The 27,473-nt window shown below is 35.7% G+C and overlaps 1 protein-coding gene across 1 annotated transcript in view; it reads right to left on the reverse strand.

Annotated features, from left to right (window-relative positions):
• Positions 1-27,473, reverse strand: part of LOC149796018 (uncharacterized) — a 77,093-nt gene that overhangs the window by 16,232 nt on the left and 33,388 nt on the right. Inside the window, exons 7-15 of the mRNA XM_089965933.1 lie at positions 26,512-26,683; positions 21,958-22,082; positions 21,098-21,176; positions 20,534-20,730; positions 9,300-9,467; positions 8,448-8,703; positions 4,059-4,174; positions 2,109-2,268; positions 1,421-1,618 (exon numbers count right to left, since the gene is read on the reverse strand). Of these exons, the coding sequence (XP_089822059.1) occupies positions 1,421-1,618; positions 2,109-2,268; positions 4,059-4,174; positions 8,448-8,703; positions 9,300-9,467; positions 20,534-20,730; positions 21,098-21,176; positions 21,958-22,082; positions 26,512-26,683 (1,471 nt within the window). The remainder of the gene's footprint in view (positions 1-1,420; positions 1,619-2,108; positions 2,269-4,058; positions 4,175-8,447; positions 8,704-9,299; positions 9,468-20,533; positions 20,731-21,097; positions 21,177-21,957; positions 22,083-26,511; positions 26,684-27,473) is intronic.

Genomic DNA, 27,473 nt, shown 5'->3' on the forward strand with positions numbered 1-27,473 from the left:
TGCATGGGAGTGAACATTAGAGGCACATGAAACAGGTCCTGTGGCTGTTATATATGTTACCTGGCTATCATAAAAAAGAACTCCACAGCTACAAATTGTGGATAAATATGTCTGATACCAGCTGTAGTTCGGTTTGAAGATTTTCGGATCGACCTGCTGGCAAATAGTTGACGTCTGCGATATCCGACACAAGGTTGCCGTGGTAGGTGATTTGTAGCAGTAAAAGTATATTGGGGATGGATTTTCAGTATATCGTTGGTGTGATTTTGCAGTCGAGGGATCGACTAGTATCATATAAGCGGTTGTGTTGATTACAGAACTCTGTTCAAGTTTTCCACCCATACGACTTTATTGTAGGCAAAGTACACTCGTGCGCAAGTGCGCGTGATATGAGCACAAACTCATGGAAGGGTGTAGGCAGAAGGCTATAATCTAGATCAGTAACGAAAATTAGAATTGTTACTATCAAAATAATATTCATTATAATGTTAATTGATTAATTAATTACAAACTTGTCTAATTTTTGTTCACAGTTTGCTGATGTAACGAATTTAGGGATGATATTCAAATTTTAAATGGTATAATGTAATTTCTTTTTCAAGGCACAAATTATGTAAACTGGGGAAAATACGATAGTAATTATATAAAAACCTACATTGACAATTAAACCTATATTTATAACAATGAACATTTAAAGAAAGCACGTAAATATTCTGCAGGTCGTACAATCATAGCCTACAAGATGCAGAGAAACATGTCAGCCAAAAAGGACTGTAGCTATTTGTAAGAGAAGAAAATAAATGAAACATTATATATATATATATATATATATATATATATATATATATATATATATATATATATATATATATATATATATATATATATATATATATATATATATATATATATATATATATATATATATATATATATATATATATATATGTGTGTGTGTGTGTGTGTGTGTGTGTGTGTGTGTGTGTGTGTGTGTGTATGTGTGTGTGTGTGTGTGTGTGTGTTTGTGTATGTATGTATGTGTGTGTGTGTAGACAGGCAGGCAGACAGAGAGAATATTAGAATAGACCTAATAAGCTGGGTTTCAACTCAAAACAGCATGCGAGACAATATAAGAATACGTGCTATGGTTGCAACAAGAATTCCGCTGTATATTAAGTCTCACCTGGTATGCTAGTGCATATCTAGCTTCGACATGGAAGCAGTGGCGCAATGCGGTTTCCTTTTATAAATAATGAGCAATACACGCTACGATAAATGCACGCATCATGACTGTATATGCAACAGTGGTAATAAATTGGGCAAAATGCTAAACCAAAACTAAATTAAAATGCGACCACTGCGTCAAGAATATATGTATGTATCGGTTATTCTTAGCAGGCGAGACAAAAGGTATGCTTACCCCAGCTACGATCTGTGATGTTGCATATACTGTATATTGTCAATAGCAGATAGCCGGATGGAATACACAACAGGTACCAGATGCCATGCAGTAGATAGAATAACTCCTTGAAATGAAGCAAACCAGTCACTGCGAATATTGCTATAACAATTCCTAAGTACAGCGATGTGGTAGAGAGTGGGAAGTCGTCACTAATAGCTGAAAATTTAAAGTGACTATCATGGATGTAAATTCATAGATTGTCTATCCTTAGGATGTGGACCATTATAAATTGTACATTCAGACGAATGAACCACTTTTTCACTATAGGCTTCTATTGCTGTCTACCTATCAGCTACATGAACAAAATTGAAAGACAAACCTAGGGTCTAAAACACAAAATCAAAATAATGTATTAGGACGGAAGAAAATGTCAATCTTCAATACAGTTTTTAGTTGCACCCATCGAAGAAACTGCAGATTGGTGACACGAGCATTTAATAGGTTCCAACCTTATTCTTTCTTTATTTATATCTGAAAACACACACTTTAACTTGTTGAGAGTTATTGCATACATCAAATCTGTGCGGCGTGATTGCTTCGTTGTCCATACTCTGAACTGTGCTTTACTGAGCATAAAATATCTTTCTTAACAAGGAAATATTTTTTCTAGGTTAGTGGTCGCTACTGTATCATTAAAAAGCCCTACCATCTGGGTTGCGAGTAGTAGTTCTGACAGTGGTTGATACGTTTTTACGTTCCTCCACATATCCGTCTTCCTCAGAAAAACTCTTGGCCACCTGAACCGCCATTCCTACGGCAACACCCGTCATTACCATAGAATACAAAAACGTTAAAAACTTCGCCACCTGGTCCGCGAAAATAAAAAAGGAAAATTAGCCACTTAGCTTACAACAATTAAGTGTAAGCGACATATAAATTAGGTGTCACCTTACATATAATCGGCATATAAATTGGGTGTCAACTTACATGTAATCGACATATAAATTGGGTGTCAACTTACATGTAATCGACATATAAATTGGGTGTCAACTTATGTAATCGACCTATAAATTGAGAGTCATCTTATACACACATAACACGCTTAGCTGGAAAAATACAATGTTTTATAAAAAGTAAATACAGCTCAAGTATTTTCCCAAAGTTATTGCTCTATGCTAATGGTCACATATTATACTGTTTGAGTATTTATGTGGATGATGTAGCACTATAATACTTGAATAGGGCATTCAATAGACTCATGTATTGCTCAATGCTAATGGTCACATATTATACTGATTGAGTATTTATGTGGATGATGTAGCACTATAATACTTGAATAGGGCATTCAATAGACTCATGTATTGCTATATAACAGGACGTTGACATCATATATTAATAGAAAGATAAATTGACTTTATATCTCAAGCTTGTTAGTATGTACTGAAAAGGAAACATGAGATTAAGATTAATTATTTACCGTTTGATGATGCAATATAAGTTATGTAAATGAAGTAAAAATTGCCAAGTATGTCTGGTGTACCTTAGATTATAATTTATGTATTGCCTTTATTTATTTGATCCAATTTTTCCACTATTCGACTTCAGGCTGTCTAAACAAATTTAAGACTAGAAAAATGAAAACAATCTCAAATAAGAAACAAGATATTATTTAAGTGTGCATATTGTGACGTGTATAAGTTGACATACCCTTAATTGATTGTGTATATTGTGTTGTGTACAAGCTGAGATACCTTTCATTGCATATTCGGTGACGTGTACAAGCTGTGTATCTTGTAAACTGTACATGCTCACATACCTTTAATTGTGTATCTTGTGATATGTACAAGCTGACATACCTTTAATTGTGTATCTCGTGATGCGTACAAGCTGACATACCTTTAATTATGTATCTTGTGATGTGTACAAGCTGACATGCCTTTAATTGCGTATCTTGTGATGTGTACATGCTTACCTACCTTTAATTGTGTATCTTATGATGTGTACAAGCTTACATACCTTTAATTGTGTATCTTGTGATGTGTACAAGCTGACATACCTTTAATTGTGTATCTTGTGATGTGTACAAGCTGACATGCCTTTAATTGCGTATCTAGTGATGTGTACAAGCTGACATACCTTTAATTGTGTATCTTGTGATGTGTACAAACTTACCTACCTTTAATTGTGTATCTTGTGATGCGTACAAGCTGACATACCTTTAATTGTGTATCTTGTGATGTGTACAAACTGACATGCCTTTAATTGTGTATCTTGTGATGCGTACAAGATGACATACCTTTAATTGTGTATCTTGTGATGCGTACAAGATGACATACCTTTAATTGTGTATCTTGTGATGTGTACAAGCTGACATACCTTTAATTGTGTATCTTGTGATGTGTACATGCTTACCTACCTTTAATTGTGTATCTTGTGATGTGTACAAGCTTACATACCTTTAATTGTGTATCTTGTGATGTGTACAAGCTGACATACCTTTAATTGTGTATCTTGTGATGTGTACATGCTTACCTACCTATAATTGTGTATCTTGTGATGTGTACAAGCTGATATACCTTTAATTGTGTATCTTGTGATGTGTACATGCTTACCTACCTTTAATTGTGTATCTTGTGATGTGTACAAGCTTACATACCTTTAATTGTGTATCTTGTGATGTGTACAAGCAGAAGAGGGAAAATCCGATGCATATTAGACACTGAAGAATAATCGTCGTCATGGGGTTTACGTTCCAGCCGTAATCGAGGCCACCTTTACCAGTAAAGATAATAGTTAAGAAAAGATGGAAACGTAGTTCATCGTAAAGACGCTAACGAGAGCTTTTCGTAATATAATAGCCATCTTGGAAAGATTATATATACTTATATAATTCATCCAAAGCTGGAAATCGAGCCCGGGTTCCATACCATATATGTATACACCAATCCCAATACCCTGCCATCAAACCTAAGCACTCATCAAAAAGCATGGACGAAACTCAGTCGGTAATACAGACTTGTAAACGTAACATACACACCCACTATACCATCCAGTTAGAACACTCATTTCAATACATAGTTAGCCAATATATCTCTTACAGATATCAGGCACAGAGAAGGTGCTGTTTGAAAGTTACAGAATACAGCCTATTACGTAAAAGTTAAAGAAATCAAACACATGGAAGATACTGTTAAACAGTTACAAATACATACAAGACAGAGAGGAAAGCGGGTTGTGAAAGAAATATAGAAGTTATTGTTGAAAAGTTACAGAAATCAGGCATACATAAGTTGTTGTTAAAAAGTTACAGAAATGAGGCACATATTTAAAAAAAAATTAAACTTACAAATACATACCATAGAGAGAGAGGAAAGTGGGTTGTGAAAGACACATATAAGTTATTGTTTAAAAAATACAAATACATGCTAGAAAGAGAGGAAAGTAAAAGGATGATGTGTAATTATAAGTGAAGAAATAATAAATATTGTACAAGTGAGCGAGTCATAAGTTGTTCCTTACTAGAAAATGAAGCCATATCCTGGAGTTACAGGAAACATGACATTGTCTGCACGCAACTACTGGTGGTTTTAAGTTTCGTTCATTAGCATTCTAATAACAAGACATAACTTGAAAAGTAATACATCCAAAATGTGCATACCGTTTAAAGATCTCTATGTATCTTATTTATTTCAAAATTGTTTTTAATGCTTACAAATTATTGCATTTACACCTCAGGCCACTAAGGACATTTTTTCAATAGCACGTCTTACCTTCAAACTCGTGTTTCCAGAACAATTTCTTATACAATAACAAACGTTTACATATACTTTTACCTGAGTTATTCGATGAAGGATTCGAAAGTTCCCTTCATCATGTTTTGCAGTGTCTTTTGTACCTTAAAGTATCTCGATATTTCGCTTATTGTGTCTATCCAGTCAGTCGTAGTATATTGTGTTCACTCGGTCGTATTATGTTGTTTTACCCAGTCAGTCGTATTATACTAAGTTTTGACCGCTCCGGTGGCCTAGTGGTTAGAGCGTCCGCCTCGGATGCGGGAGGTCGTGGGTTCGATCGCCGGCCGAGTCATACCAAAGACTTACAAAAATGGTACTAACAGCTGCCTCGCTTGGCGCTCAGCATTAAGAGGTTAGTGTTAGGACTGGTCGGCCCGGTGTCAGGATAATGTGACTGGGTGGGACATCATGCTACATGTCTGCGGCATGATGCCACAGTGCTAGACATCACTATAAACTGTCACATTGCAGACATCGTAGCGATATGACTGAAAAATTGTTAAAGCTACGTTAAAAATCAAAATCACATCACATCACATCACTATAATAAGTTTACCCAGTGGTATTATATTGTGTCTACCCAGTCAGAAGTAGTATATTGTGTTTACCCAGTCAGCCGTATTATACTATGTTTACCCAGTGGTATTATATTGTGATTACCCAGTCAGCCGTATTATACTTTGTTTACCCAGTGGTATTATATTGTGATTACCCAGTCAGCCGTATTATACTTTGTTTACCCAGTGGTATTATATTGTGATTACCCAGTCAGTCGTATTATAATATATTAATTTAGTCAGTCGTATTATACAATGTTTACCCAGTCAGTCGATGTATACTATGTTTGCCCAGTCAGTCGTATTATACTATGTTTACCCAGTCAGTCGTATTACACAATGTTTACCCAGTCAGACGTATTATACTATGTTTACCCAGTCAGTCGATGTATACTATGTTTACCCAGTCAGTCGATGTATACTATGTTTACCCAGTCAGTCGATGTATACTATGTTTACCCAGTCAGTCGTATTATACAATGTTTACCCAGTCAGTCGATGTATACTATGTTTACCCAGTCAGTCGATGTATACTATGTTTACCCAGTCAGTCGATGTATACTATGTTTACCCAGTCAGTCGATGTATACTATGTTTACCCAGTCAGTCGATGTATACTATGTTTACCCAGTCAGTCGATGTATACTATGTTTACCCAGTCAGTCGATGTATACTATGTTTACCCAGTCAGTCGATGTATACTATGTTTACCCAGTCAGTCGTATTATACAATGTTTACCCAGTCAGTCGATGTATATTATGTTTACCCAGTCAGTCGATGTATACTATGTTTACCCAGTCAGTCGATGTATACTATGTTTACCCAGTCAGTCGATGTATACTATGTTTACCCAGTCAGTCGTATTATACAATGTTTACCCAGTCAGTCGATGTATACTATGTTTACCCAGTCAGTCGATGTATACTATGTTTACCCAGTCAGTCGATGTATACTATGTTTACCCAGTCAGTCGATGTATACTATGTTTACCCAGTCAGTCGTATTATACAATGTTTACCCAGTCAGTCGATGTATACTATGTTTACCCAGTCAGTCGATGTATACTATGTTTACCCAGTCAGTCGATGTATACTATGTTTACCCAGTCAGTCGATGTATACTATGTTTACCCAGTCAGTCGATGTATACTATGTTTACCCAGTCAGTCGATGTATACTATGTTTACCCAGTCAGTCGATGTATACTATGTTTACCCAGTCAGTCGATGTATACTATGTTTACCCAGTCAGTCGTATTATACAATGTTTACCCAGTCAGTCGATGTATACTATGTTTACCCAGTCAGTCGATGTATACTATGTTTACCCAGTCAGTCGATGTATACTATGTTTACCCAGTCAGTCGATGTATACTATGTTTACCCAGTCAGTCGTATTATACAATGTTTACCCAGTCAGTCGATGTATACTATGTTTACCCAGTCAGTCGATGTATACTATGTTTACCCAGTCAGTCGATGTATACTATGTTTACCCAGTCAGTCGATGTATACTATGTTTACCCAGTCAGTCGTATTATACAATGTTTACCCAGTCAGTCGATGTATACTATGTTTACCCAGTCAGTCGATGTATACTATGTTTACCCAGTCAGTCGTATTATACAATGTTTACCCAGTCAGTCGATGTATACTATGTTTACCCAGTCAGTCGATGTATACTATGTTTACCCAGTCAGTCGATGTATACTATGTTTACCCAGTCAGTCGATGTATACTATGTTTACCCAGTCAGTCGATGTATACTATGTTTACCCAGTCAGTCGTATTATACAATGTTTACCCAGTCAGTCGATGTATACTATGTTTACCCAGTCAGTCGATGTATACTATGTTTACCCAGTCAGTCGATGTATACTATGTTTACCCAGTGGTATTATAGTGTGCCTACCAAGTCAGTCGTATTATATCGTGTCTGTTCAGTCAGTGGTACTATATTCTGTTTACCCAGTCAATCGTGTTATATTGTGTCTACCCAGTCAGTCGTATTATTGAATGTAGACCCAGTGGTATTATATTGTGTTTACCCAGTCAGTCGTATTATACTATGTTTACATAGTCAGTTGTATTATACCTTTTCTACCCAGCCAGTCGTATTATATTGTGTCTACCCAGTCAGTAGTAATATACTTTGCTAATCCAGTGGTATTATATTATGTTGACCCAGTCAGTCGTTTTATGCTATATGTTTACCCAGGCAGTCGTATTATACTATGCTTACTCAGTCAGTCGAATTATTATGCTATGTTTACTCAGTCAGTCGAATTATTATGCTATGTTTACTCAGTCAGTCGAATTATTATGCTATGTTTACTCAGTCAGTCGAATTATTATGCTATGTTTACCCAGTCAGTCGAATTATTATGCTATGTTTACCCAGTGGTATTATATTATGTTTACCCAGTCGTATTATACACCGATCCTCCTGAAATTTAAATGCTCAAACCCGACTGCTTGTATTGACATTAACGATGCGATCGATATTTCACACTCAGGAAAGGCATTCAACAAAATATATCATCCCTACCTGTGCATATGAATGTGAGTTGGTTTCCTTGAAATTAGGGATAAAACAGTAATAAATTAAAACTATTACTATAGTACCACAAACCCACATATACATATTCTTCATCTTTTCATTTTTTTCTCTATTTAATCCTAAATCATTACCAACCTGCCACAATAAGTATGACGGTGGCAGGTCCAATGAGTGTAGAGAAGAGCAGAATGGCCTGGTAGATGACAAAAAAGACTGACACTCGCTGGTTGAACTTTCTGATCAAGCCCCACTCTTTAATGAGAATCATTAGATTTGCGATGGTTGATGCTATCCATCGCCTCCTCTGCTTGTAGAACTCGTCAAAGTCTTCTGGACAATGTGTGGTGTTCTCTGAGGCCGCACAATACTCTATCCTCCACCCACTCTGTACCTGTAAATACACTGACACTACATTATTAAAAGATTCTAAAATGTAACCACATATTGTTATAGATTTTTGTTATTTTAAATGGAACAAATGAACTAGATGCAAGAGATAGAATGATCTCTAATACATAAGACACATATTAACGGATGCAGAGAAGATGCTAACGTATTCCTCAGCCCTTGCAAAATATCGAGATAGACCCGTTACAGTTGCTATGTCAGCTACAAATGGAGCTGGATGAATCATTAGTCATTGTGTATACAAATTAGTGACATGCGCTTTGAGTAAAACTCACTTGAATGGGTGACGTTTCTAAAGGTCTTGATTTATATCTACTTAAGCACTTGCAATAAGGTTACTAAGATTCAAGTCTTAGCACCGGTGCCATTTTTAAGACCGGAATAAAGTTAAACAAAAAGTTTTATTCCATAGTTTCGTCTGCCCTACTGACGCACATTTGATTATGTTGGCATCATTTAAAGCACTGAATATGGTTAACAGACCTTGTAACTTGTTGAACAATCTTGGAAATTCGCAAAAGAGGTTGAAAGTGTACAGATTAAAAAAAAAATTAAATATAAATAAAGTGTTCTGTTTACCATCAACGTACACAGCCATCTGTCTTCTCCCATGTCCTTGGTGAGAAAATCAAACGATGACTCTACGTTTGTGGCGTAGGTTGGTAGCACGTCCCTGATGGCGTTACAACGGTACACACTGAAACAACCTGGCGCGCATAGGACAGACCCAAGTACGTGTTCTGCTGTCTGAAGAGATTAGAAATTACCAATTACTAGAAGTATTACAAGATTGGTATAGACAGCAAGCCATGTTTTATCAACATCAAATAACCCCAAAAATATAGATTTTGATGAGCGGCATAAACATGTCAATCAGAACATTAAAACAGATCCGTAAACACAATACTGAAATGCTTATCGTTTTAAGTTCCTAGCAAATAGCAAAAAAGTCACGCGAGGAAGTCGCAAACGGCAAAAGCTACTATTTGTCGTCCACGTATATATACATACACACATACATACATACATACACACACACACACACATACATACATACATACATACATACATACATACATACATACATACATACATACATACATACAGAAATTGCTGAAAACAAGAAATAGGAAATAAACGTAACAAGAAACCGTCACAAGCACGAAATCAGAAGAAAGCTTATTTCCTATAAACTACCCATAGAGTACGGCAGACCAGAATAGTTTGAATGACACGCTCGTTAGAGAAAAAATAAAACCATAATATAACTAGATTCTCAAAAGCATATAGAGATAAAAGATGACAGAAACGTCAACACGGTTAGTTGTATGGGTCAACTGGGGGACGTACGTAAGATAAAATTAGCAAATATAATTACATGGATGGGTCATCTGGGGGGCGTACGTGAGATACCATTAGCATATATACTTACATTGTCACAGAATATGGCAAAAATAACTTGGTTTTGCCTTAGAACTTTGACTATTTCTCGTTGTACATGCGTACAACGTTATCTGGGGTGAATAGGTGTTTTTCCAGGTAAGCGACTGTATTAACATGTACCTCGCCAGAAATTATTTGCGACGAAGGGACATTAATAACATGATATGCACGGGTATTTTACCCTGACTTTTGCTCACTCTCCTATGGATTTAAGTAAGATCAATTTCTAAAACCGATACTGGTCGTTTTGGATCACGTCAAGGAGTGTACGCTCTCCATTGTTCTCCAGCCATAGGGGTAAGTGTTAAATTTACATTTCATTTGATATGCGAAGCTTATTCGGTTTGTAATGTCTTATCGCGTAATAATGCATTTATTACAAAGCAGATTTGAACTTTGAATTACAAGTCACTATTAGAGGTTAATTTATTAGCATATATCTAGAGATTTTACAGAAACTATTATTATGACCAATTTGGTTTCATTGAAGCTGATTGTGACTGTCGCTGTGATTGTGACTGTGTGACTGTCGTTGTGATTGTGACTGTCGCTGTGATTGTGACTGTGACTAAGACTAGAGCTGACTAGAGTTTACTAGAGATGTCTAGAGCTGTCTGAAGCTGTCTAAAGTTGTCTAGAGATGTCTGGAGTTTCCAGAGTATTTAAGGTTGCGTGCTGTCGATACGTATGTATGTACGTATGTCTGTGCCACGGACGTAGATGTAGCAAATTCAAAAGGGTGATGTATGCTGTCTGTACGTGTGTATACGTATGACTGTACATGTGGTGGATCCATAAAGGGTGCGAGCGGCCGATAAGAGTGTGGGCCAACCCAAGGAATCGTGCGACTGTACAAGGGGTCTAGAAGCGTACGTTTGGTTCAATTATTGCTCCAATTGCATTTTTATGTTCATAAGATAATTTTGAATCTCAGTTGTGTTCATAAGATTATTTTTAATCTTAATCGGAGTTCATATTCGAGATTATGTGAATCTCTCTTGTAGTGTAAAATACTGTTTGAAGCGTATCTGTAGTCCATGAGGTTTCTTGGATCTGTACTTCATATTGATTTCATATTTTTGGTTTATTTTCAATGTGTGAATGTTGTGTAGAGTGATTGGATCAATCGTATGTTTAGAGCGTGAGAAAATCATTGTATTTTACATCATATATTTTTCTTTATTAATTAGTTTCATAAATTTCCATCTTTCTCGCATTGTATTTGTCTTATTCATTTAGTCCAAAAACCCACTCGGTTTCTATTCTGAAACATGCATGGATGGGTCAGCTGGGGGACGTACGTGAGATAACATTAGCATATATACTTACATGGATGGGTCAACTGGGGGACGTACGTGAGATAACATTAGCATATATACTTACTTGGATGGGTCATCTGTGGACGTACGTGAGATAATATTAGAATATATGCTTATATGCATGGGTCAGCTGGGGACGTACGTGAGATAACATTAGAATATATACTTACATGGATGGGTCAACTGGGTGAGTTACGTGAGGTATCATTAGCATATATACTTACATGGATGGGTCATCTGGGGGACGTACGTGAGATAACAATTGTTGGACCTACTAGAAATCCTATGTTAAACTTATCCGTTGGTTTAACATGGGGAACGTGTTATGGGACAAAACTGTTTATGGTGACAAATTGTGTTTGTCTTGTACAAACGGTATGGTAATGTTAAACCTTTTAAGTGAAAAATGGTCAAACGTTTATGGGAACACACGAGAATGGTAATGTTAAAAGTTTGTATCTAATATCCGACACACTCTTTTACAATCTACCAAACATATCTACAATCAATTCATCAATTGATTTTGTATTACAGACACAAGCATATAGTATTCAAATCCCTGAACTGTTTATTTTTATTGCAATTCGAACACATACTCTGACATTCAAAAAAAAAGGATAGGAATGTTTGTGCGCATCATTTCAAACAAATATACTATCACACACATGGGTATGAAGAGGTTTTTGCCAGAATAATATGCCGTCTCACACACACATACACAAGTATAAGAGAGAGCGGGCTAAAGATTGGGTTCCAAGTTTTAAATGTAAACAACATAGACATAAATAAACCTAACAAACATAAGCATGAACAAACACATCTAGAGATTTTCATGCCCCTGTAAATTGGTGTTCATTTTTTGTTACAATTCCTCTCCCTCAGCAGTGGTTGCCGAGGCCTGCACTGCAAGCTCAATACTGTTTACGCGAAGATAATTTTGTGGAGACAGCGAGCTTAAAAGTAGATCCTTTTGTCTCATTAAGCTGATCAGAGATCCAATTTGTATGTCTCCGCTATCGAAATCTTTCCTGGATCTTATTGAGGCGCTGAAAGTTGTTCTCTCTGATGCGGATTCTTTTCTTTCATCTCTTCATCCTAGACTTCCTTAATCCTTGCCATTGCATTCTCCCATGGCTGTTGTAAGTGAGGTCAGTTCCCTGTGGACAAGACTGTCTGGTCTAGGAGATACTCTACCATCTTCATCATATTGATGGCTTCCACCAACGTCCCTACTTGGCTATGTTGGAATGTAGTCCTTCTTCTTTCTTCGTTATTCAAACAGGATCTGATGCAACGAATTGCATGGCTGGTGAATTTGACGATTTATATGGAATAAGTACGGACGGAAAGAAAGTCATTCTTTCAATGTCAGAAAGAAGACTAAAAAGTTCTTACGCTTAATAATGAATACAAAATCAGGAGAAATGAAGTAGACCGAAAAGAAACTAATCTTTTAATTTTTTTACACACAAGCCCACAGTTTATCTGCGATTGATCAATTCATGATACAGGGTTAGGAAGTGTTTATACACACACTTTATAGCTAACTCAAAACAGAAATACAAAAAAAACAGCAATATTAAATACATATGTCTTTTATAAAGTGGACGACCTGACTGAGTCAAACTTGACTTCCTATGTTCTAAGAAAGTGTAATTTTGCCATCAAAAACCACCCTTTTATTTAATAATCATTTCAAAGAGTAGCGACCATCACAAAGGTCACCAAATATTCGAAGGGAAATTCAACACTGCGTTGATGAGGAACATACACAACGTATTGTCCACACTGTAAGGAATCTGATCCTTATAATCTCACATTTTGTCCTAGTCTATGTGGCATTTCTCATCATAAAGTGAATGGCATCGTCTTCCAGTTGATGTTATACATTACACAGGAAACAAATATTCCTCAAATAATCCTCACTGTGATCGTTTGGAATGTAGACGGCTATCCTATGTATTCCTGGTGTATGACTCTCGCCTGTGTTAATGACATAGACTTGAACGTCGTTAGTTTTTACGAAAGGAAAATCTTGAACACACACCACAAGATTCCATGAAGCCGTGTACGAACTGTGAGTCAGAAGGTAACGACATTCTAAGGTAACCATTATTCACATTCACGCCTGGCTTTTCCCTTGAAATTTTTGACCAAAGGGTAGTTTATGTACTTTGTTGAAAGATAGTTCGGTCTGAAGGGAATTCACGCGAGCCTATATTTTCTCTTGAAAATTGAGAGTTCATGCCTCTTCCGGATACTCTTCCAACTTCACTTTTTGACCCATCATCATACATTTGTGGTGTTGGTTGTTGCTGACTAAAATAATCGATTTTACATCTATAATAATATCCTCTGGTTAGACCTGTAATTGTTTCAGGGGAGTCCTCAGCAGAACAGGAAAATAAAGTTTGCTCTAATTCTAGTCATCTTGCCTTCCCGAGTGCATTCGTGTCTTCTTCTTGTTCTGGATCAAAAAAATCTTCATCCCCACGGTATCTTTGGGTCGATCATTTCCGCTAATAAACAAGATCGCCTCCATCAAAATGTTGATTTCAAGAGTATCGTAGAATTCTGGAAAAACGATGATGTTCGCTGTGTTCGCCAGAGCTACTACAAACTGGAGTTCCACGTGAAGTTCGACTTACTCTGGAGTGAAATCATATTACTACAAAGTATATTCTCCCGCATAATAGTTGCACAAAAAACAGCGCTGTTGTTGGTACATAACAGTCCTGTGGCTTCAAACAATGTTAAGAAAGTTCTCAAGGAATTGTAATGGTCAAAGTTAGGTCCCAAGGGTCTGGTAGACAATGTCTGGCCATTTCGAGTGACTTCTACCTTGAAACCATTGAAGTGTTAGAACTCTAAAGGATTTTGATCCATTGTATGCCGCAATACTGACAATGCCAAAAAGAAAACATTTGGGTAGCTGTCCTTGGAAAACATCATCTTCGATATTGGATCTACGTCCAGAGGCAAGAGGAGGTTTTCGGTTACATTCGTCTTTATGAATGCCATGCTAACTTTGAGTGGCTGACATTTATAAACATTTGTATGAGTGTTAATGCAAAAGTACGTTTCGTGATTATATGACCTGATTCTGATCCAAACCTTTATTTACATCGCTATCAGACCGTTATGGAAAGAGTTTTGGACTTAACTCACATAATTATTTTAACCTTGAAAACCTAGGGCATTTGTTTATTCGTTAGTGGAATGTTAACACATAATCTTTGTGATATTCACAAGATTAACAAAAACTTAAGTCATCTTTGATGTCACTTTACAAGTCACTCGACATGAATGTGCCATCAATCTATATGTTATGAACCTATCAAAATCGAAATCCTTGCTTAATGAAAGGTATATATCGTCGCTGTTGGGTGATTTTTACTTTATCATCTGGGTAACTTTCTTACACGCGCATTGATTAACATATGGCTCTCATAACCTTATAAGTCATGAAAGGATAGTAGAATATATTTTGGGCATCTGAAACTCATATTACAGTCTAAGTGAGCAATATTTCTATGCTTGCCTGCTAAGTGACCCTAGACGCGAACTTTGTCTCTAGAAACAGAGCTTGGAACACCGAAGATGCCACATATTTCTCCCTCACATGTATAACGTGTACGTCTTGAGTTTAAAATTCTTACCATCTTCATATGTGAATACCATATGTTCTGCATTTTTCAGTTTCTTGTGGACTGATCTTGTGAATCAACTCAGTCATTTATAACACAATTGTATGTAATCAGTTCCTCTGTAAAATATTGGCATGTTACATTTTTAAGTTGAACATGTATATATATATATATATATATATATATATATATATATATATATATAATGACGAATACAAATCAATACAAGTCATATGGCGAATAGCAGACCTTTCAAGTGCACTGGATCCAGAAAGGGATCACGTGTGTCAGGGATTGATTACGATAAATACAATAAAGTGACAACGGAAAGTGTACAAATAATATCTAACTATCTAACTACCCTGAGCGCTTTCGACTCTTAATGAGCCCTTTTCAAACAGGCAAATACAAAACATATACAAGACAAACAAATAAAACACAACAAACGTTGTTTGCAAATTTTACATGGCTATTTCTACAGGATTTTAAACCTTGAAACTGTTTCAACTAGTTTATTTCAACTTGTTGCGGATGAAGGAAAATATCTTTATTGACCTAAATATCGATGTGCCATAACGACATCTGATGTTTATGTAAACTTTGTCAGCGCAAATTATATCCAAGATATTTCATGGTAATAGTAGTAAGTATAGGTTATTAAGCAAATTTAGAGAATTATTTAAAAGAAAATGTGTCAGCTACAAAAGATAATTTTATCTGTGCATAGCTGTCTTTTTCTAGTCTTCTTGGTTTCACCGCTTGGTTTCAATGTTCTAAGACGGTGTATCCAGTAAGATTCCTGTTCTTTCCTGATTTCGGAACTCCAGTTGAGGTTGTGAGCAATTGCAATAAGTGTTATATCACTGAAAGTATGGCCAATGTAGAAGTGTTCTGCGACCGGGCTTCTGTAAAGCTTCTTTTTCATCCATTCAGATCTATGAAGGTTGATCATTTTGTGTAGCTTTTCAGTTTGTCCGACATACTGAAGGCTACATATCTTACATGTGATGAGATAAATGACATTCTCTGTTTTGCACGTTTTGTTTGGATCATGCATGCTTAGTTTTTCTCTAGTCACAGTGCAAGAAAATGCCCTAGTCTCCATCATATGTTGACAGGTTTTGCACCTTTTATCGCCACATGGGTCAGATTGGCTAGGGTGGTCTTGATTAGTGATTGGCGTTTGTTTCGTCCTGACAATGATGTCATTGAGATTGTTTGGTCTCTGGAAGGCTACTACAGGTTTGTTTGGGAAGATTACTTTAGTTTCCTTCTTACCATATTTTAGTAGGTCATCGTGGCTTGTTTGTTTAGCCTTCTGGGTTGCCTCCGCAATCAGGTCCTTGTCGTAGCCTCGATAAATTAAATGTTTAGATAGCTCTTCAGACCTTTTTAGGAATGTTTCATCGTCGGAGCAAATTCTGTGTATCGTCAGTGCCTGGCTATATGGGATGTTCCTAATGCAGTATTTTGGATAACAGCTGGCTGGGAAGAAATACTGGTGTTTGTCGGTTGGTTTCGAGTATATGTCTTTATGGTGTTTGTTTTCTGCCAGTTTGGTTGTTGTATCCAGGAAAACGTGGTTTGAGTTGGAGACGTCAGCCTTGAATTTTATTGAAGGATGGAGAATATATATATATATATATATATATATATATATATATATATATATATATATATATATATATATATATATATATACAGAAACATTATTGGGTGTGTTAGTTTTGCATAGTCTCCGACGCACCGGTCTGATTGTAGCATCATTATCATTCAGCGGTGAGGTGCTCGTACACTAAATGTACCTTCAGCATCCCAGTACACGACATAACGGACTTTCAATTGATGGTCAGCTTTTCAAACTTGAATACTGAGTACTTTTATTGCACGATGTCTATCGAAATGTCTTCGCTGTTTCACCTGTATATGATCTCATAAAATGCAAATAATTGGAATAAATTAAAGCAATTTTCACTCTGTGTTACTTCCCATTATGTTATATAGCCCGTGATGATGCACAATCTGGATGTATCTGTTATGCCAAGGTAATGATATTTTTCCATTCCATCAGATAAAATCATGTCAGCTAGGTTTCCATGTTCATTTATGTCACTCAAACTGCTCTAGTTTATTTATCTTCAACTATTTCATGCACATTTACCAAGCTGTGACATTACAGAACAGTTTCGTTTTTGATGTACTCTAAAGGAAACTGTTATATATCAAACTATGACTTTATCTAACCGAAATAATTTTGATAATCTTTATACACGGTTACTCGCAGTATCTATGATAGGAAAGAGAAAAAAACAAATGTTATTTTCGTTACCTTTTATATTATATCCGGGCAAATGAGTACAAGAACTGCTTCCTTTAGCGGCTGATAGCAGTTTACATTCAATGTGAAACATTCAATCCTCTCAACCATCCACTCAAAAGTAATTAATAATTCTTACACAAATATTGTAAGTAAGATGTCGAATAAACGTTCAAATACATCGTCCCTTTCTCACTGATCAGTATGTTCAAAGGACTTGTCCTGAGATAAAATTCCGTGTATTTATTCAACGGTCTTCTCCTTTTTGTTGAGCTATTCATAAACCTGAGTCATTTCAAGCTTATCTACTACAGAACCAATATCATCGATGTTCCTAATTATCACTATGTCAGGTGAAATGCAGTGTTATTTAAAAACTATACAAGTCTTCATTGTTACCACCGTAAACGAACTATCCATTTACATTTTTCTTGAAAGAACTTCTAAGCATCAAAATGATTCTTCCTTTTACACCTTGTTTTCTCATAAGTCTCAAGTCTTCATGCCTATGTAATCTAATTATTGGACCATCAAATGCTTTCTAAGGCGTTTAAACCTCAATTTATCAAGTAATATAATTCTTCATCTCTGCGTTCTTTACTTCAATTTCAATATATTTTACAACACATAAAACATTAATGTTTTTAAAATTAAATCCATTTGTTTAGATTTCGAGATTTATTTTCAAAATGCATTCCGTATTATCTGAATCTAATAACAAGGAAAACAATATGGAGAAGTCATATTTTCTAATTGCAACCTTTGTACCTATACGCCAGTAAGTTTATCCTCAATTTAAATGATTCGCATTGTTAATGTACGTCATATAAGAATCCAGTCCCTTTGTATACAACTGGACCGTTCGTATGTAAACGTGAGGCATCAAATGAATGTAACCTGCACGTGACCAGCTAATCCTGATGACTCTCTGACAAAGTCAAATTTATGTACTAAGATGGTACTCGATCGTGTTTGCACATTATGCTCGAACCGTCAACTTTTGATTTAGGCATCCAGCCCATTTATCATATTAGCTAATGCAGTCAGCCGCAAATAATGTAACTGCAAGTTTATATAAAACTGTTTTTCTCTTCCTGTAATGTATATAACCGTAGAAATATAGTGTCCGTCTGTATCGTACTCTAACTGTACCTCTGAATCAAATATATCAGTTATCAATATTTGTGATGCTATGAATAATAATATTGCTCGTTAAATCTGTATGTGAATATATATATATATATATATATATATATATATATATATATATATATATATATATATATATATATATATATATATATATATATATATATATATAACCAAAACTTGTTGATTTTCCTTTGAACGCTCTGGAAAATGTATGCGACATACAATGTTCTCCGGAGAGTGTGAGCGAGATACAGAGAATGCAGGTAAAAAAGGAAAGCTAATTTTGATTTCATCGACAGTCATTGGCTTATGCAAGTCAGATCGTAGATCATTTGGTCTCCACGCATGTCTGTCTCACGCGTTTGTCGTGGTCTGTTTTACTACAAATCATATTTCTCTCAAACTTATCGTTTTCTTTCTATCTTGTTTTCAGAGTATCATTCATTTGCCTCGTTTGCCTGTTAAAACTGTGTGTATTTTTGTTTTGGTATGTTTCAGGAAATGTTGTATCTTAACGGTCCAACAACATAAACGCATGCAAGTATAGTTATAAAATACTTCCTCGATGTGACCATATGTTTTTTATTTACCACAATCGAACAGTTTACTAAAGTACAGTTGCTACATCGCTAGTATCGAGTAATTATATTCTCCATCTCGTTTGGTGATTTTGAAGTAGCACAATATCTTCATTCCATCAGGGGGCCCCGAGTAGCCGAGTGGTCTAAAGCGCTATCCGTTACGGATCACTGCCAGCTCACCTCTGTCTGCGTGGGTTCAAGTCTCAGATCTGGCTAATGTGGGTATGTGAGAAAGCTTGCCAGAAGCTTCTCGTGGGTCGGTGGTTCTTTCCAGGGTTTTCCCGGGTTCTTCCTCCACCATTAATACTGGCTAGCCATGTATAGCCTATCGTGTGCTGAAAAATGGCGTTAAACCCTACAACAACAACAAAATCATTCCATCGGCTCAGCTTAAGGTGTTAGGGAGATTGCAGTAGTCCAATATCACTGAGTGTTTAAGTAGTAAGGTTTTGTAGAATCTGAACCACCATTTAACCGACCAGTGGTGAAGAAAGTGCAAAGCTCTCTCTCTCTCTCTCTCTCTCTCTCTGGTGGTTTTTGTTTGTATGCAGTGTGTTTGTGAATACATCAATATATTGGCGTTCATTAGTTACAAACCCGATCTTTCACTTTCATGCACAAACTGATAGTAGGTGAACATAATTGGTAGATAATCATTATACTTGTTTTCCGTAAGCACTACCCACCCCTAAAACAGTTTTTAATTGAACCAGTGTACTCAGGCACGTATTATTTGCTTATGAATACATGTATAATCTTCAAATTCTTTCAAGACCTAAAGTTACGTTTTTGTTTGTAAATGTAAGAACGTTTTGTAAACTGACGTTTTTGTTTACATAATCAATTGGCAGTGCGTCATTAGCTTCTAGCATTTCTACATTCCATCTCGCATGGCGATCTGAGGTACCCCAAATGCTGCATTTTTAGAAAATGAATTTAAGGTATTTGTATCATTGTAATAGTACAACATTATGATATGTTTCAGTTGCAATTTATCTGTTCCTTTTGGACAACCTTTTGATTTGTCCATTAGATAAGAAAGTAGATACTCACTGGCATTTTTCGTTTCAAGCAGTGGGAATGTAGGTGGGCTTGTGATCACATCACCATATTGTGTGTGTGTGTGCGTGTGTGTATGTGTGTGTGTGTGTGTGTGTGTGTGTGTGTTTGTGTGGTGTCAATTCAGCAAACTGGAACATTGCATTGAACAAAATTTGAATCGAAAAAGTGTTTCTCATCTATTTTGTCAAAATTAATGGAATACACATAATTCGAATCATATATCTTTACTAATATGTACTTAAAAAATGCTATACAAATTTTGCGAATACAGAGAGAGAGAGAGAGAGATCACCTTCTGGAACCAATGTCCGATCGCATATTCAAATGTCTGATACCACACGAGGGGCGAATTTCCCTGCGGATGGGTTCGTGCACAAACGGCACCAACAGATAGGTCTCTAGTCATCAGGTCTAGCAGAGCTTCGACGTTGTTTGCGTTGAAATACACGTCTGCGTCGGTACAGAGGATGAACGTTTCATCGTCTCGAACTGAAAAATGATTTATGTAAGAATATAGCATAGAAATACGCACAAGGAAGCACGGTTGGCAGAAGATGACATAAAATTTATAAATGCTAATATAAGCGGTTCCTGGTTAGAAATATACAGAAAGGAAACTAGGGAATATAAAAGTTTATATTATAGAGGCGAAGAATCAAATTCTCTTTAACCAATTATGCAAGACGTCTTTATTCTACAAAATAAATTTGAACTTTTAAATGAAGGTAGTATTTTTAATATCAAGCTTTGTAATCAGGTTTAAATAGTCACGAAATTTCTATACGCTATGCAAGGTGCTCCAGTAATGAATTTCATTTGAATTATTTAATTCATCAATTAATATTTTGATACATACCTTCGCTTGATTGTTCCATAAGAAAGTCAAGGATATAAGACATATACATCACTTGGCTCCAGCGTTTTTTGTTTTTAACCTGTAAGGAGAACTTTTGTCATTTAAATCATGATAGCATAAATTCATCTGAACACGTACAATATTTCTTCTCAAAAGAACACATTGTAACAACTCTTTAATATTTTTTGGACTTAAGCATTATATGACATCTTGGGTGGACGAGTTCATCAGAATATGGCCAACGAGTTTGTCAATCTATTAAGCCAATTCAACGGGGCCAATAAAAATATCAGACTTATATCTCAGAATGCCCTGATTACAATAGACTCAAATATTAGATCCAGCTACCAAATCACGATTAAGCTCAAATATCTTTTTCACTCAGCTACAATCATATAGTATTTGATGACGAGCAAGAACATTACTGGACAATTCATTTGAAGTGTTGGATCTCGACATAATAAAATAGTTGGAGGAATTCATGCTGTGAGAATACGCGTCCGTTTCTACGACAAGAACCGCTTGACGATATCGCGTACATGATTATATTGTTTTACTATCTATTATGCTTAATATATGGGACAAAATCTGATTAAACAACTATATATGGTATGCAATTAAGTTTCATAAGATATAATCATGACTCAGGGGAGAAGAAAGGTCCATGAATGTTACCTTATTTGTTCCTTCAGTTTGTCATTAATTGACATATCGCCATTGTTAATGTCACTCAACCCAACTGTTTTGTACAAAACCAAGTTATTAGCAAGTGACCGTTAATCAGTGAATGCAAATAAATCAACAATCACAATAGACTTGCTTTAACCATTTTAAATAAAAGGTAAGAGATTGCTGCAAACCTTGAAGTTGTCTTTTAAGTGAACCTTGACTGTCATTCCGGACTGTCCCAAATTGGCCTTCAGTTTCCACGCTAGAGACACGCCGTACGGCGTCCTGGTCTTGCTACATCTGTCGATGTCAACACCTAGATATTTAGGCATAACAATTAGTAAAGAAAATATAAAAGGCTTCTACGCAATCTTCTCTTATCTACTGAGACACTCTGATATAAGTTTAACGTATGAGGTCTGTGCGAATAAAACTGCAACTATTAAAAATGTACGTCAAAAGGCTTTTGGCTGCTTCAGATGTACAAAGATAAAATGAATATTATTTTTCCTACCTTCCGCGTGCTATAGAGTTCAATTTACCATGTTTCGAGGTCACGGTATTTTATTGCATACAAATTAGATACATCATCCCATAAATCAACGAAAGAAAATGCAATATGGAAAATGAACAACTGTGTTTTGAAAATGCATGAATGCAAATGCTATACCTTGCAGTAGCAATTGCAACATGATTTCCTCTTTTTCTTTTTTGTAATGGAATCGTTCCTTTCGACTTATTATTCGAGATATATTATGCATTCATTTGTTTATAATAACAGTTACTGTTTACTAATCTCAACCTATTTTTATCAAACAACCCGTCAACGAAGTTTCATGGAACCTTTATAGGGTATTAATAAGAATATCATGACGTATATATATGTAGGATGCATGCACTTATTTACACCAAACGTCTTAAGGTAGTCAGTCGTTTCCAAAAAACACCTGACACGACATTCAAGATATTGTATTTAACGTCCGTAGTCTGATTAGCATAAAACCATTAACTCTGGACGGGATATTGTATCGACACACATAAAACAAATACTAATTATTGCATATTTAGAATAAACCAATAATGATAATAAACAGCACAATGCCACTCGCAACATCAGCTTAAAACACAAAAGAATAATATACATAATTCAGACATACACTTTCGTTCGTTTCACAAACGTATGTGCATATAACACATCACATAATTCATGCCTTTGACAAATGTAATAATAAATATGAATAGTTTGTAATTAAAATGCATGCATAAATTTACAGACGTACTAACTATGATATCAGGAACTAAGGTAGATAAAAGTCTGAACCAAACCTAGGCAGGAGTGAAACTAAATGAAACTCAGTCAAAACTTGTAAAAATTAAATGATCTGCTACAGAACCCTGATTTACATGATAATGATGACATTTTTGTAAAGACCTGGCCATGTACAAATCAGCCTGCTGAATTATCATAACACAAAGATTATTTTAATTTCTTTTGGAAGAATGTTCCATGCTCTGAGGGCTTTAAATTTAAGAAAAAGTATAGTACCTTGTCGTCGTTATCCTTCATAGTGTTATGTAAATGTTGGTCACGGTGGTTATAGTTGCAGTTTATATAATGTGACCAGATTAATCACGTAAGTAAGAAGCAGCATAATGCCAATAGCAACATCAGCTTAAAGCACACGAGAGTAATTTGCATGATTTAGACATAATCTTCGTTCATTGTTTTATTGTGACGTATCATATATTTAAGTTGCCATCTGAATCTACCAATTTGTCAAGTGGCAAAATTTTCTTTCTGAACAGGGAATCGTCTGAGCTATCAAAGTCATCAAACATGAAACTTTGATGTCCAATACAGTATTTTGTAAATCATCAAACATGAAACTTTAATGTCCAATACAGTATTTTGTAAATCATCAAACATGAAACTTTAATGTCAAATGCAGTATTTTGTAAATCATCAAACATGAAACTTTAATGTCCAATACAGTATTTTGTAAATCATCAAACATGAAACTTTAATGTCCAATACAGTATTTTGTAAATCATCAAACATGAAACTTTAATGTCAAATGCAGTATTTTGTAAATCATCAAACATGAAACTTTAATGTCCAATACAGTATTTTGTAAATCATCAAACATGAAACTTTAATGTCCAATACAGTATTTTGTAAATCATCAAACATGAAACTTTAATGTCCAATACAGTATTTTGTAAATCATCAAACATGAAACTTTAATGTCAAATGCAGTATTTTGTTTTCGTTTGTCAGAATTTAATTCGAAGCAGTAACGACAACTAAAGGAGCAGTAATTAAAATTAGAATTAATAAAGAACAGACACGTTAACATTAAATGTTAGTGGCCGACTCTTTGCAAGACCTTGAAGTGGATCGCCTCTTTGTGACATATCAAATATAATTGGTTGCAAATATTTAGTTAAGAGTCAATATCTATCTCGTAAAGTTTCACACAGTCATCCTCGTTGTTTTAAGGTATCATATGGTACAATTAGACAACATTTTCTCAATTTGGCCAGGAATATTTCCATTGATTTTCTGGGTATTGGCTTGAATGCCGTTCAGTAAGTCTCCTGCTGTAATTCAGTGAAACAGCTTTGAGATTATCTTGATCTTTATAGATGTGAGATACAGTGTTTTCATCTACGTAATTGTACACTATTCTTTGTTTAGTAACGTAAAACTTGGCATACGTAAAATAAGAGGTCCGTTACGGAGTTCTGAGGTACTCATTTCGATGTTGTATCATAATTATTATGCGCGAAACCCAGAGTTATTATGCGTTGTTTTCTATTAGACAACCAGTTTCCAGCTAGTTTAATCAAGCTCTGATCCATGTGAAACGTTTTCATCTTTTCAATGCTGCGACTATGCGGAAGTCGTCGAAAGAGCTTCGACAGGTCCATTAGGATTGTATGCACACTGGACCCCTTGTTTTAGAAGTGTTGTCTGACATACCTACATGTTCCGAGGAGCAGATAGGAAACTATAAAAATATTATTAAGACGTAATTAGAACTGAATATATCGAAACTTTTCAAACATTTTGGAAGAGCATGGTAAAATACCGATTGGTCTATTAATGCCCTGATCCATATGATCCGATTGTGTGAAGATTAGTGTTTCCTGTGCTTTCTAATACGATCTGGAACTTTCCCTTGGACTATGCAACTAATGAAGAATATGCAACATTCTCAGCATAAAAAGTGAACAGAATTTAAAGAAATATGTTGCTAACACCTCCAAATTGTTTGTATCGAGGCTTACCAAATGTTGAAAGCTTGTTCTGGCACTGCCGGCGGCAGTTGAAATGTTTGGTATCTTTCAGTGGTCGATTGTCATGAACATCTTGTATACTAGGGGTAATAGCAGAGTTATCTATGAGTACATTGGATTAAATAGTGTTGGCAATATTAATGAAGTACTCTTGCAACTTTCACATACTTTTGTTTGGTATGTTATCAAAGTATCGCCTTCCATCAAAATAAGGTTACAGTCTGAGATTTTACGCTTGATTCATTAATGTGGTTTAATGAATTGCACAAAGTTCTACAGTTTTGGATCACAAGTATACCGTTCAAAGAAATAAGTACGAATAGTTTGTGTTCTGAGCTTCATTACAAAGTTTCTACGTTGTATCCTAGTTTTGCCAGAGTGATTTAACTTTACATTTGTTATGTGTCTTATTGGCAATATGCTCTTTATATATGATGCCTTTACATTCGCTCTTCATGTAAGGAGGCAATATATTTTTTTCGGAAAATGATTATCACTGATATCCAATACTATTTTTCCATATGCCCACAATTTATCGAAAAGAATATAATCCAAGGTGTCATTGACGTGTTTTGTGTGTGCGTATGTGTTTGGATTTTAACGTAGCTTTAACAACTTTACTCATATCGCTTCGATGTCTGCAGTGTGTCAGTTTATAGTGATGTCTAGCACTGGGGCATTATGCCGCAGGCATGTAGCATCATGTCCCATCCAGTAACATTATCCTGACACCATGACGACCAGTCTTAACGCTAACCTCTTAGTTCTGAGCACCAGGCGAGGCAACTGCTAGTACCATTTTTAGACGTACTTGGTATGACTCATTCGAGGTTTGAACCCGCGAATCCCGCATCCGAAGCGGACGGTCCAACCACTTAGGCCACGTATATTGTTACAAACACCAAGGATGTTTTTCTGATCAAATTTGCGAGGTTCTGAAACTCATTTCCTCGCATCTTTTTGAAATCTAGTGTTATTTTAATGTTGCGGTTATGACGTGATGCTAGTCACTTACGCAAATTGTAAAGTTTATATAATAGCTAAAGAAATATGAAATTTGTATAGCAATTATACATATTAGGATAGAAGGTAGCAGTCTTGAACATAACAAATAGGGTTCCCAATGGTATTTGTCACATTACGAGCATGAAAGACACAGATGTGATCAAATAATCTCCGTATTGTACATATAAAACCATACAAAAATAAATTAAAAATAAACACTCAGTGACAATACTCTCGCAGAACACTTGCAAATTCATCGAGTAATTTACCCACACAATAACAATCAGAATAAAAGATGCATTTCAGCAATGTAGAAAAATACGCAAAGAAGCTATACGTTATCTCTAACTACAGTTCGCAAGGCAATAACGCACAGGATATTAAAATGAGTCTATGTAGCAATATCCTATAGCTTGTTCAATGCAACCGAATATACAAACCTAGGGTAGTGCTAAACAATGATATGAGCTGCAATGCAAAATCTGTAGGTGAAGAATCTTTGTTGACTCCGCCATCAAAGAAAATGTGTGATTCAAAGTGTTTCTTCCCAACACTTTGGGCATGATTGATGCGGTTGATTGACTCCAATAACTGTCTCATCTCCGCTTCATTCTGTAAAAATAAATTTTAAAGGCATCCATCAAAACGCAGACTCAGGCACGTATCCTTTTCCACAAAGGTAATGTTCTATGTTGCATTTGTTTGGTTTGTTTGTTAAACTGTACCTTGTCATAAGTAGATAAATTCAGTTTATTGCAAATATTTCATGAAAATAGGGCGCAAGAGAGCAAAGTAACAGAAATGTGTATTAGTACTAACTGCCGAGGTGTCGATTCATCAGTGAATCACCAGACCTTCTCAGACTAATTTGATACTCAGGCTAATGTTGTGTAATTATTTACACGTGTCACACCATGAGACTGAATATTCTGAGTACAAACAACACTCCAACGCCTTTTGACGGATAGGTAGAGTTACGTGATTAGTCAGTTTCAAAAAGATTCTATTTTACATTTAAACTTTAGATATTATTTCGATTTTACAAGAATCCTATGCAACGGAAATCAGCTTCAGATGGTGACGTCGGTTGGACCGTGCGCTCAAGGAAACCAGAAGGAAATTGCCATCACTCATCTGCTGCCATTTTCCAGCTCTGCCTTCTTATAAACATTCTCGGTAGCGGACTACAGATAGTTATATTTACTAGTCTTGATTTAAGAATGATTATGAATGTGGCTAGAAACATATTCTTGAAAACATAAAGAAAAGATATTTTACGCTCTTGTAAAATCCCTGTGAATGTTTCTTGTTGAAGGATAGGGGAAAAATAGTTGATGCGTTGCAGAAAGCATGGCTTCCTAGTAATACTTTCTGAATAGGCATCTCTGGTGCCATATCCTTG

Source organism: Sinohyriopsis cumingii, chromosome 7, assembly GCF_028554795.1.
Source record: "Sinohyriopsis cumingii isolate HCF-2022 chromosome 7, ASM2855479v2, whole genome shotgun sequence".
NCBI classification, from domain to species: Eukaryota; Metazoa; Mollusca; class Bivalvia; order Unionida; family Unionidae; genus Sinohyriopsis; species Sinohyriopsis cumingii.